The following is a 12,625-nucleotide window of genomic DNA, read 5'->3' as shown; positions in this document are numbered from 1 at the left end:
TCATCAGCTCCCTGACATCCAGCAGGCTCACAGGCAGAATGCTAATAAGCCTGTGTCCTCTTCATTGTGAAAATGCAGAAACCAGTTTCGCCTCTAATTAGGGCCATGAGTGAATTATCCACACAAAACAAAGACAAAAAATCAGTAAGAAAATGCCAGATGCAAACTCAAGCAAGGTGATTTAATAACACGAAAAGTCATCCATGCTTCCAAGACTACTGTTTAAAAGAATCTTTCTTAAAAGACCTTTCCCCATACTCGAAAATTGTGAAGTGTTAACATCGTTATTTATGTTGCACTTTAACAAGGAGGCGATCAAGCACAAAAAAATAGCTGTAGGTGGTTTTTCAATCACTGTAGAACCTTCCCTGGGACACTTTATTGCATTAATCAACTGAAAAAAAAATGTTTACAAATTAGGTAAGCTCCCACAAGCAACCTGTTCACATTGTGACCTGGAGAATTTCAGGGGAATCAAAAGTGGCTGTAAGAGTAGACTGAAGTTTGGAAGAGAGAGCTGAGCGTAATGTAGATGAACCAGAACAAAAAAAGAGAAATGATTCCGAGACAACACTAAGAATAAAATCAGTGCTTAAAACATAAGGGGGGAAGACAATCATTAATGGAAAGGTCTGCTCTGCTAACTATGTTTACACCTGAAACTTTTTTAGTCCATTATTTCTAGTGGAAATTCTGAGCAGCCACGAAAGGAGGATTCTCTCAACTAATGTTGCAAATCAAACTACTATCACGCTGAAACCTCCCAGAACAGTCCTCTGACACTTAGTAAAAGGTAGAAAATGGAATTATTTCTAGAAATCATTTTTCACTATGAAGTAGTACCAGCCAGTGAGGTGACAGATGAAGGGAAACAATGTTTAATGGACTTATCATACATTTATAATCTTAAATTAGTACAATTACCATGTGTTTTGAGATGAAAGAGGTAAAGGAAATGCAATGATTTAATTAACTTCTAGATATTACATACAATTTAGTGAACTATAGTGTTTTTATTCTATTATTTACTTATTATTTAGACACAGTGTCTCTTCATGTTGGCCCAGTTGACCTGGAACTCTTTCTGTGGCCCAGGCTGGCCTTGAACTCAAGAGATCCTTCTGCCTCCTGAGTGCTGTGATTAAAGGCATGTACCACCATGCCCATCTCCTACAAAATTTTGTAGGAGTTATTTTTTAAAGGCTCAGATACATTCACAAGGGCAACAATTAAAGTATGAATCCATAATTTTTATATTTATAGAGATAAAACATATTCTTGTTTGAATGGCATATTTTCAAACTATCCTTGCATTTTAGAGTTCTGTGTCAATCAGGTGCCTGGTTTTCTTAGGCTCCTCACACTAAATCTTCATGTCTTCATTCATATCTCTTCTCACACAGTGCAGACTTGACACCTGTTTATGAACTTGTTAGGAGGAGGGAGATAAGGTGAAATCAATATTTATTTTGTTACCGCACCAGGGGGCTCCTTTTAAAAATGAGTCACCATTTACTGTGAAACTCATTGGTCTTTAGAAAACTTGATACCAAGCTAGAGTCATCTGTGAAAGGGATCTTCAAGTCAGAAAATCTTTTCATCAAATTGGGACTGTAGGCATGTCTATGGAGCATTTTGTCAATTATGAGAGGAATGCAGTCCACCATGGCCAGGATCACCATGGACAAGTGGTCCTGGGTCACATAAGGACGCAACCAGAGCAAGCCACGAGAACAAGGCAGCAACAGCATTCGTCTACGTCTTTGTTGTGGTTTCTGTTTCCGGGTGCCACCATGCTTGAATTCCTGCCTTGACTTCCCTCAGTGATGAAATGTGATTGTGAAGCCATAAAAGCCCTACCTCCAGAAGCTGCATTTGGTGGGTCTTTTATCAGCAACAGAAAGTAACTAACAAATAATTGTGATTATTATCATACTGACTCCATGTGAAAGACCTGGATAAATCCAGATCCCCCTAGCAGGAAAACAGAGCCAAAAATCTAGCAGGAAGAGAAGAATCAGAAATTTAGGATTAGCCAATTTCAGGGTTTCAGGAACTAGCTGAAGATAAAGGTAGATTGTAATCTTGAGAGTAATCTTGAGAAACAGGGAGATTCCCCCTAGCAATTATCACCCCCTAGTAATTATCATTGGTATAGGAGCTAGGTGATTACGACCTTGAGAATGATCTTGAGAGGCAGGGAGTTGCCCCCTTGTAATCATCACTGGAATTTTCGGAATTTTCTGTGACACCCTCTCTGCCCGCCTTTCGGATTACTGGGTTGTGTGGTTTCTTCCTATAAAAACTACTTCTCCCGGTCACTCAGGGTCGAACTCATCCCCTGCATGGGTTATGAGTCTTGGCCCCAGTGCACTGGTCCCCGTCTTGTCGTCTTGTCATTAAACCTCGTGTGATTGCAGCAAGGACGGTCTCTTGTGAATTACTGGGGGGGGGGGGGGGGGTTCGTGTCATCCCAAGGCTCAAGTGAGAGTCTCCCCTAATTGGGGGTCTTTCACATGTAAATGACAAATTTGGGAATCTAGGAAAACTTGATTTCCACGGATGGTCCTTAACAGCATCTCAAGTTTACTTCTTTTCCATCTTGGGATTTTGCCAAAGAATCAAGAACTATTCAATTTAATATTTCATACCTAAATGTGGTTGAAGTGAATTGCACAAGTAATGCTCCATAATCAGTATTCTAAGCAGAAATGCTCATTAAGGAAATAATACCACTGATAATCACTCTAGTAACCTTTGTAGGCTCTTTGCACTGTCACTTCTATGTTTTCACTCACGGCTGGCGCCAGCATTCTACCCATCCTTCCATCCATTCTCCCGTCCTCTGAAGGAAACGACAACCTCGAGACCAAAACACACTCAGCCACACTGGAAATGTGCTGGACTCATTAACAAGCAGACTTGATTTACCTTCAGGCCCAAGAAATTTATAACTTGCACCTAATATAACTTTTTAAAAAATAATTATTTTGTATGATAATTCCTTCTCTTCGTTCTTCTCCTCCTCCTGCTCCTCTTTCTTCTCTTTCTTCCTCTCCTTCCTCTGCTGCTGCTTCTGAGCATTGATTCTAGGGCCTTGCACATTGTAGAGAAGTATTCTACAACTGAGCTATATATACACTTGGATAATACGAAGAGGATGTACAGCCATCTGATTTTATCTGATCCTGCATTTTTTTCCCTTGTGTGATCATATAACTAGGAGTGTTTAAACATTTATAGCAGAATAACATTAGCTAGTCTCTCTTTAACCGACAGTCAACTCTTTCTTTAAGCAAAAGAATGGTCAGACAATCAGAAACACTTTCCCATTAGCTGATACTCCAGGGTGTATCAGGTGGTTGAGCCTCCAGCTTGTGAACTTGAAAGACAGCAAGTACCCAAAGGGGGAAAAAAAAGACAGCAAGTACCTTACTTTCTATTCAGTCACTAATGATACTTAGCACAGTTTTTGTACAAATAAATCACCCAGTAGATGTTTTCACAGATCACGACAAACAGATATAAAAGAACCCTTGTGATGAGAACTTAGCCATTGTGGTGTATTATAGTGAGAATCTCATCATAAAGGAAAGACAATGCCTAGAAAACCCCAAAATAGTTATTCTATTCCCTGACCCAACTTCTGACTTGTTACATACGTCCTTTGGGCCTACTATTTTAGCATCTACATATCTAGCAATGCTGTATATAGACATACATTGTGTAGCACTACAATGGACTTAAAGATTCTGCACTATCATCACAAGCCTAATGAAAAGGTGATCCACTCAAAGGTGGTGCTCCTGGAAAACGTTGCGTGTGTAAGTGAAAACAATGATTGTTAACACACCACCACAGAGGGTGAGAGTAAGAACACATTTACTTTTGCATATAGCTAGTTTACACATGGAAAAATGAGGATTGATATTTGAAGCAATTATTTTTCAACTGCAAAGCAAAAATTTAAATAAGGAAAATTCCATGAAAAAAATTGAACTGACCATAAATAAACAGTTTTATTAAATAGTAAAAGTGCCATTGCTTTACTCGATTACAGACTTTATCATAAATATATGCCCACATGGATATAATCTATACTTTTACGTACTATGACTACAAGTGGTTTGCCTTCCCCTGCCCCTGTGCTGGGAATCAAATTGAAACTGTCACACATGCTAGGCACACATGCCTGCCACACACACCATGCACACATGCCAGGAACACATTCCAGGCACACATGCTGGACACACATGCCGGGCACACATGCTAGGCACACATGCCAGGCACACAAGCTGTGTCACTAACTGACAGCGACAGTCTTGGCATTTTATCTTTGAATGTGCTTTAGGAGAATGAAAGACTGCCAGGAAGTCAGCCAGTCAAAGGTATTGCCAGTACTCCTAAACCCCATTTAATCCACTGATTTACTGCTCAATCTATGATGTAAACTTGTATCAACATATTTTTGGTGAAAAACTTGAAATAATACACTTAAAGCCAACAGGAAGTCTTTTAAAAACAACAGTCACTGAGATGGGGTAATCAGATTTCAGAACGGACTTTCCTGGGAAGTGAAACTCTCTAGCTTTGTTAAAATATTATCCAATGCTCCCACCGCTGCTACACTTTTTATCTTTAAATTAAGGACATTTGAAGTAACGGATGATTTATTGAAAAAAGAGCATCACATAGTTTTGGAGAAATAGTGAGAAAATATTTGAGACTTTCTGGCATTAAGAAAATAATTTCTGCTTCACCTGAAGATCAAAAATGATGCTGGAATAAGCAAATCATTGAGTTTTTAGATACAGTTCTAGAAGAGTTACTAATGGCTAACAAACTGATTCCAAATGGAGCTGCAAAGCTGAGACAAAAGTAAAAGTGTGTGATGGTAATCGTGTAATTTACAACACAAAGATAGAAAATATTTTGGAGAGTCTGGATTCTGCTCAGTGGCCATTTGTTCAGACTCTTTCTGCACTGAATCTCCTAATAAGCTCTAGAGATATCCATGGATCTATAACTGTCTGTGATTTTCTCCAATTATTTTAAATAATGGAGATTGCTTGCCTCCTCCAGAGTATTGTGCTTAGCTTCCGTTCCACATGTGAGAGCGACGAGGGCAGAAGAGAGGCGTTTAGGATATCAAATATCAGCAGCTAGCTAACAGTAAATAGGACAGCAGAAAGTGAAATCAATTGTTTAGGCAAGATAATGGCAACCTTAGTCGAAATCAGAGAAATTCAAAGATCACTTATATACTAGAATATAGTTTCATGAAACACTGCTAAATCAACAACCGCTGTGTTTTCTGTAACTGTCAACTTTGAGTTTTGGGGTAAGTAACGTATCATTTTTCTGACCAAAAAGCTTTTGAGCCCATGAATTATTGGTAAATCCACAGAGAAGTAAATAAGAAGCAAAAAAAAAAAAGAGGTGGAAGGTAAAAAGAAGATAAGATAATAAATATATATAACTTCGTCTGGTAATAAATTATGTGTTCAACACATGGCTCACCTATGGATTATGCTAATGTACACAACACCAAAATTAAGAACACAGAATTGGATGAGAGTGGCTGATTTACGAGTGGTGGCAATAGGCTAGAACACTGTTTTGGATAACACAGAATGTTGTTTCTGGGCTGGAGAGGTGGTTCAGCAGTTTAGTGCAGACACTGATCTTGCAGAGGACCTGGGTTGAATTCCCAGCACCCACATGCTGGCTCACAATCACCTGTAATTTCAATTTGAGGGACCTAATGCTCTGTGTGGGCATCAGGAAGGCAAGTGATGTACATGTATGCAGGCAGGCAAAAAAAAAGTACATAGAATATAAAATGTAATACATTTAAAAGAGAAATAAATCTAAAAGAGAAAATGTTGTTTCAATAAGTCATTTGCTAAATTGAGGAACATATGTACCTAGTTTTCAAAATCTTTAAACAGTTTTGACAAATGCTTATGGCTCTGGACTACATGTTTCTGTTTCCTACTTGAAGACAAGAAATTATAAGTTATGGGGGCTTTTCCCACAAACCAACATCTGTCACAGAGTTCATTGATTTCACTTGTGGTTTGTAAATATGTCACGAAGCTGTGGGGTGAGTTCATTTCCTAAGTTAAACGGTATATGGAACAAGCACAGACAGTAACCACAGTATCAGAACCTCCAATGTCTTTAATATGTAATACTGCACCACTAATGATTTTGTAATACATAAGCATTTCCCTGATTAATGTCTCAGTAAGAAATTTGCTTGGCAGATAAATCCAAATGCAAATAGAATCGTTTCCCAAATATGACTTTAGAGTTTGTGCTGTTTTTAATTGACTGATTGATTAGTTATATGATTGGCGGACTCTGAATCCCTCCCTAGGTGGCCTTGAACTCACTGTGGAAACCCAGGCTAGCTCAAACTTGCTAATCCCTCCACTTCCTCCCAAATGCTTGGAAATTCCACCCTTTATCACTGGGTCATTTTGTTTAATGTACAGCACTTAGCACGCCAAAAGAGAAATCTCTGTCCCACTTTCTGTGTCCTGACCCTTGTTTCTTTCTAGGAATGTCAGAGAGAATTTGACAAATGAAGAACCATTCCTTTCTAAGGATAGGACATAAAGGAAAAGAGATAGGGTCATGATAAAGAATCCGCTTTTGTCTTCAGCTTCTGAAAAAGATACTATAAATTATCTAAATACAGTTTAAGAGACCAATAATCTTCAATACTGGTCAAGATAGCACAGCTCAGGGTTGCCACTATCTTACTTAGATGATGATTCTTTGCTTGCAATGCCAAGGTTTCAAAGGTAAGATCAAAGACACCTGCAGCTTGGTAAAACTCCCTTGGAGAAAAGCACTCCTATTTGCAGAAGCTCCATCTAAATGATAAACCAGTTAGCTTTGAAGGACTCATGGACAAAAAGATATGTATCTAACAATTTTAATTTGTGCTTTCAGGACATGATTTGGATCAAATTCATTCATACTTATAAATAGAGCTATTAGCTGGATTTATAAGGATCATTAAAATCTGAGATTTTGGAAATGAGTTTATTTCCATCCTGCCCTAGTCATATGACTCTTTTGGGGCAAAGCTATGTGGCCAGGAGTGACAGAAAGCTGGACAGAGAATGCAGAGAGATTTATTTCATTTCATAATTTTCAATTGGTCATCAAAACCCTCAGTCACTGGGATAAAATGAATAGGACTCTAAAAAAAACTAGTCAGACATATTTCTACATAGATATGTACGTCGATGTAAAAGTTCATAGTAAGCAGTAGTGGCATAGTAATTTATCACAGGCTGTCACTATTTCCAGTACCTACTTAATAGACAACATTTTGGTAACACTATAAATGCTCCACCCAAGGTCTGGTAAACATATTTAATAGTAATATACACATTTCCATTTAGATGTCCAACTCAAAGAGTACAAACTTGTTTTGAATTTTCCACCTATTTTTTTCTTAACATGATAACGACAAAAAATTCACAAACAACATATAGGCAAAGCACCATTTACAATCTGTTAAAGCAACTTGTATTCACGGATCTTCTTCCCTGTCTAAGCAGCAGAGGCTACTGAATTTAAAATCGCTGTCACCACAGAAACGATATCCTGCCTTGTAATTAAAAGAAGATGCAATCAGAAGTTCCCAGGCAAAGACACCAGGTTTCCTTCACCAGGAAGCTAAAACTCTTTCTCCCCACCCCGCCCCCAGCCTTCGCTAATGTGCAATCCCTTCTGTCTTCCATCTGCTCCACCCCCACCTATTGTCTCCACTCCCTGCCAAGCGTGCCAGTCCCATCTGGACAGCCTTGAGCTTCTGCTAGCTCGAATTCCCATGAGTCTTGGGAATGCTTGAATGCCAAGGCATTTTTGCTCCTAACAAGAGCAAGGACTAGCTAGAAGAATATCAGACAATCCCCCAAGGCATATTCTCTCTCTCTCTCTCTCTCTCACACACACACACACACACACACACACTCACTCACGCACACACACACATGCATACACACATACAGAAAACATACCCCACACCCCACATACACACACACACACACACACACACTCTTGCATACAGCAATTTTTAGAATCCTATCCCTAGATAAATTATTTCTGAACACGCTCTTAGTTCTCTCATTTAGGAAGCATTTCTAGAGATTGATATCTTGCTATCTTTGAAATAAACAAAGTTAATATTTCAAAAACATCAACACTTCCATTATCCAGCGCAAATATTTCTTAACTAAGCAGACATGATAAAAATATTACTCAAATTCTATTATCAGAAAATACTTATAATAGTGAAGTTTAATCACTGACCAGTAATACATTTTCTGTTACTCAACATGCATATAATTCAGACACAACTCCTTGTGAATTCCCGGTAAAAAAAAATCTCACTGTGCCGCAAAAGCATGCACAGCCAGAATATAAGCATATTTAGACAACATTTTCACCAAATCATTAACAGTAATAAAGCAGTCTGGTAAAGTATTGAAAGCAGCGTTTATTCATGCTTTTACTTGACTCAAGTTAACTAACACATCCATACAGACAGACAGACAGACAGACACACACACACACACAAACACAAGTTTTGCTTGTTTTTGCCATAAGCATGCTGGAAAAAAAAAAACTCTGAAGCTCACAGAAAAGCAGCAGACAAAACTAGAAGCAACCATGCTCAGGGTTTAAGGACATTTCCAAATTTAAAATCTCTCTACAGTTCATATACAGCGTGCATAAATTTGGCATGCAATCTCCAAGAAGAAACATTCTCATAGAAATCTTAAAATCAGTTCATCCGAATGAGCCTGTTCGTATTTCCATTCTTATTGATTTTAAGCTTCTGGTATCTTAAACCCTGCATGCTGCCGAACTAAGCAGTGCTTAGCGGCTGGGAGAGAAGAAGCTACCTGCGAGTTTTCACAGTGCCATCTCATATCCATGTCTGTCTGGCTACCCTGCGTGCTTAGAGCTTTTTCTTAATTCTTAATGGAAATCCTAGGAAATTTAGTCCATCCTCGGAAATCAATACTGGTGACAGGAGAGCTCCCTGACTCAGTGGGAGATCAAGATGATAAATTGCCTGCGCATCAGCCTGGCCTATCAGTGCCCTGCACACAGACGGGCGAAAAGACACAGAAAAGGCTCTATCAGTCACGTGTCACGGAGGAGCCAATGGCTGGTGTGCTACTGCAGGAAGGGATGCTGCAGTTCCGTCTGCAGTTGAGGAGGCTGTTAGTACACAGCCCAGCCCGCGCCCCGCTCAAAAAGTCCAGGCGGCCACTGCTGTTGAATTTGCTTCAGGACTCAAGGGGTGCAGTGCTGCCTTTAATCCCCGCGCTCACACGCGCAGGGGCTTTTCGTCTATAATTCTTTCCAATCCAAATGATAAGCAGTTAGAAGAGGAAGTGTTTCCTTCAACATCTCATACCTTTACTCCTGCTTGCTTTCCTTCAGATAATTGCCATGTTTTTGCCTCTTATTAAATTAGAAGCCTTAAACTGCAGTTATTATCTTGCGCTCATTATACTAGACTCTCTCCAAAGCTTTATAACTGTAATTATAATTTTATTTCTAAGTCAATGAACGGTACCCCTCTCCCCCACAATACAATGTTGTATTTATTATGAATGTTTTTATGGAGCAATTTTTTTTTGTGAGCGCAATTATGCAACATCAAGAAATACATTGTTCTTTTTTTCAATTAGAACTCTTTCTTTTAAAGCTGAAGAATCAATAAATATGCCATTTGATTGATCATTAAAAATAAAAACAAGCAAGCAGGAGGCTCATATCTTGTTTCCCTAATTCTTAAGAACAAATGTGTTAGCTAGCAATAAAATGTAAATATGTATCTCCACTACTACTACTGCTGCTATTATTATTATTTGCCTTTCCTCTGGAATTTAAAATAATTATTTGCTAAATAAAGGCTGCACACCTGGAATACCATATGGAAACCTGTCCCCAACACATCTGCTACCACACTAAAATAGGAACACAGTATACACAGTGCTTTACATTTTGATGGTGTGCAAAAAGGAGCGATTGTGGTATTTTCTCAAATGGCAGTACCATGAAGACTTAAGAAACAAAATATATAAAATATTGAAGTATCTTTAGAAATAAAATTACATAGGAAAATGCCACAGAAACTTTTAAAATTATTTTTTTTATTCTCTGGTTTTAATAATATTCATACATTTCAAATCCCTTTCAGAGTCACCCAACACTATTTAGGAAAAGTGAATCTGAGGATAAATAGTAATAGGGACACGATCACAGTAAACAGTGACTGAGCTTGAAATTGCTAAAATCTCTAATTGTTCACTGATTATTATTTATATAGGACATTCCTGAAATTTGGAGCCCTGACATAGATTCTGCAAGTGCCTTCCCTCTTTCCTTTACTCAGCATCAGCTGTGAGAAAATAACGGCGCACTTCTCAGTTTCTCCAAATGTGCTGTCTTGTGATTGATACATGGATTTCACCTTTTTGTTTAATAGCAGCACAGCCCTTGACAATGAGATTCTATTCCTCCAAAACAAAAGGTGAAAGCAAATAATCGCCATCAAACTTCAGCATCACATCTGCTGACTGCATTGTGCCATTGCTTTAGTGACGCCAGAAACCTGTTTGATTCATTGATAATGAATCGATCACACACGTGATAGTAGAGACACACAGAGAAATACTCTGCAACTGTAATATATAACATTATAAATTTATACATGCTTAGATGAAGATATTCCTAAGGTATACTGCCTTAGTCAGAAATAGAAGGCACAAAATTTAAAGGCTGCATGTCCACAAACCTACACACACATACAAGTGGCATACATTTACATTTTTACAAAGACATAACATGTCCAGTAATAGAGGTTTATCTGAGAAAGGAGACTGAATTCAAAAAGGGAAATGACATATAGTTTAATCATTTTCCATTTTGTACACTTTCATCAAGGGCATATATTATTTACTTTGTCATTTAAAGGCAATTAGCTAAATAAAATAAAGATATTAGTGTTCATTTAGTTTAGATTCTGAAGAACATGATGGGTGGATGTTTGAGGGAAAATACTGAGGGTAAAGGAGAGAAATGAGAGAGAAAAGTGGCTCTCTTTTTATGCGAGGGAAAATGGTGGGGAAGCATGGAAGAATCTGTTAGATTGAGGTTGGACGGTGTGAAGACCCCCCACACCGTCAAGCCCTTCCAGACTTCCATCATCCCATATCAAAGGCAGTGCTATCATGCATGGGCTAACACTATAAAATGTCATGGTAGTTAGCCTAAAGCGCCCCTGATTCTTACAGGTAGGAATGAAAAAAAGATGTGATGTCAAGAATTTGTCTGCTTATCCAGACTGTCGAATCAGCCAGTTTTATATTGTTTTCTAGCTGGATACAACTATCAAGAAGAAGCAGAGACAACTTGAATTGCAATTTAGGATATTACTACTGATTTAAAGGCAAGAAAATATTCCATAAAAAACCAATAATGATATGTGGACAAAGACAAAAAAATCAGGTTTAGTGTGTTATCCACCTGGCATAAGTTTATTTCCAAAATCTAGAACTTAAGTTTATAGATATTAATTTTAATTCTTTGTTTCTGCCTAGATTTCTATAACTTTAAAAGATATGAGATTAAAAATAAATGGATTGACTAAAGTTCATTAAAGGTTGATGATTTCTTGAGGATTTGTTTTTAATCCCAAGTTATCACAAATCAGTTACTTTTGTTGGTGACTCTGCCCTCCTTCTATCTCCCTACCCCAGACTAGATATTCAAGGATAAAGGGGCATTTTCTGTTTGATAGAACTGGAGGCTATTATAACTATAACTGTTATCTAGTAATGCAGGATGCAGAAGCACCTTCCAGAGCACAGACATCTGGCCCCAGATCACAATAGTACCATGATATAAAAGGCATGCTCTAAACACCAAGCATTTTATTTTATTTTCTACAAACAAATTTAAATTTGTATATTGTGATTTATATTATCAAGATATAGTGAAGTAAATGAAGAGGGTTTGGATTAGGCCAGTTCTAGAAAGAACTGAGTGAGGATGACAGCGGAGGACAATTCAAAGTTTGATGACCTGGGAGTCAATGGAAAACACAGTAAAAGAGCACCAGGGCCAGTTTGTTCCGATGATGCCCTTTTCTCAAAGAATCCATTCTTCATAGATTTTCTTTTTATTACAGTAAAGTGAGAAATTATTTTGCTTGGATTTATAATACAAATACCAATGTCTTGAGTTCTATGCCTTCCAATGGTATTGCATTTTAAAGTGTGTGGCCAGATGCAGCGCAGGACTGGATGAGAGGTGATATGAAGGGTGTAAGGACTCTTTTCACCCTCAAAATAAAATTCTTAGGCTATATGAAAAATGCTTGGAGGCAGGAATGGGAGGAGACAGCAAGCAGAGACTATCACAAACTGGCCTGCGGTATGGGTGGCAGAAAAGGCAGAATGTCTTTGTTTTCTCTCAGAAGCAGCCCAAGATTCTCGTCCTTACACCTCACTGAATCGCTTCATGCACAGACAAGGCTGTGGAAGGCAGAGTTCTCAGGACCGGCTTCAGCTTCTTTCTCTTT

At 38.3% G+C, this 12,625-nt stretch overlaps 1 protein-coding gene across 37 annotated transcripts in view; it reads right to left on the bottom strand.

The window, feature by feature from the left end:
- The window catches only part of Nrxn1 (neurexin 1), a 1,058,343-nt gene that overhangs the window by 45,754 nt on the left and 999,964 nt on the right, over window positions 1-12,625 (bottom strand). Inside the window, exon 1 of one of the 37 annotated variants that reach the window (XM_085690931.2) lies at window positions 8,931-9,147. The exons of 35 other annotated variants lie outside the window; for them this stretch is intronic. In XM_085690931.2, coding sequence (XP_085547057.1) covers window positions 8,931-8,963 — 33 coding nt within the window. In that variant the 5' untranslated portion in view covers window positions 8,964-9,147. Of the gene's footprint in view, window positions 1-8,930; window positions 9,148-12,625 lie in introns of those variants that run through there. One more of the 37 variants, XM_048416131.3, reaches the window with a different exon arrangement.

Source organism: Myodes glareolus, chromosome 6 (assembly GCF_982192425.1).
Source record: "Myodes glareolus chromosome 6, mMyoGla1.1, whole genome shotgun sequence".
Classification (NCBI taxonomy): Eukaryota; Metazoa; Chordata; class Mammalia; order Rodentia; family Cricetidae; genus Myodes; species Myodes glareolus.
Note: the sequence above shows the minus strand (reverse complement) of the source record. Positions and strands in the feature narration are given on the sequence as shown.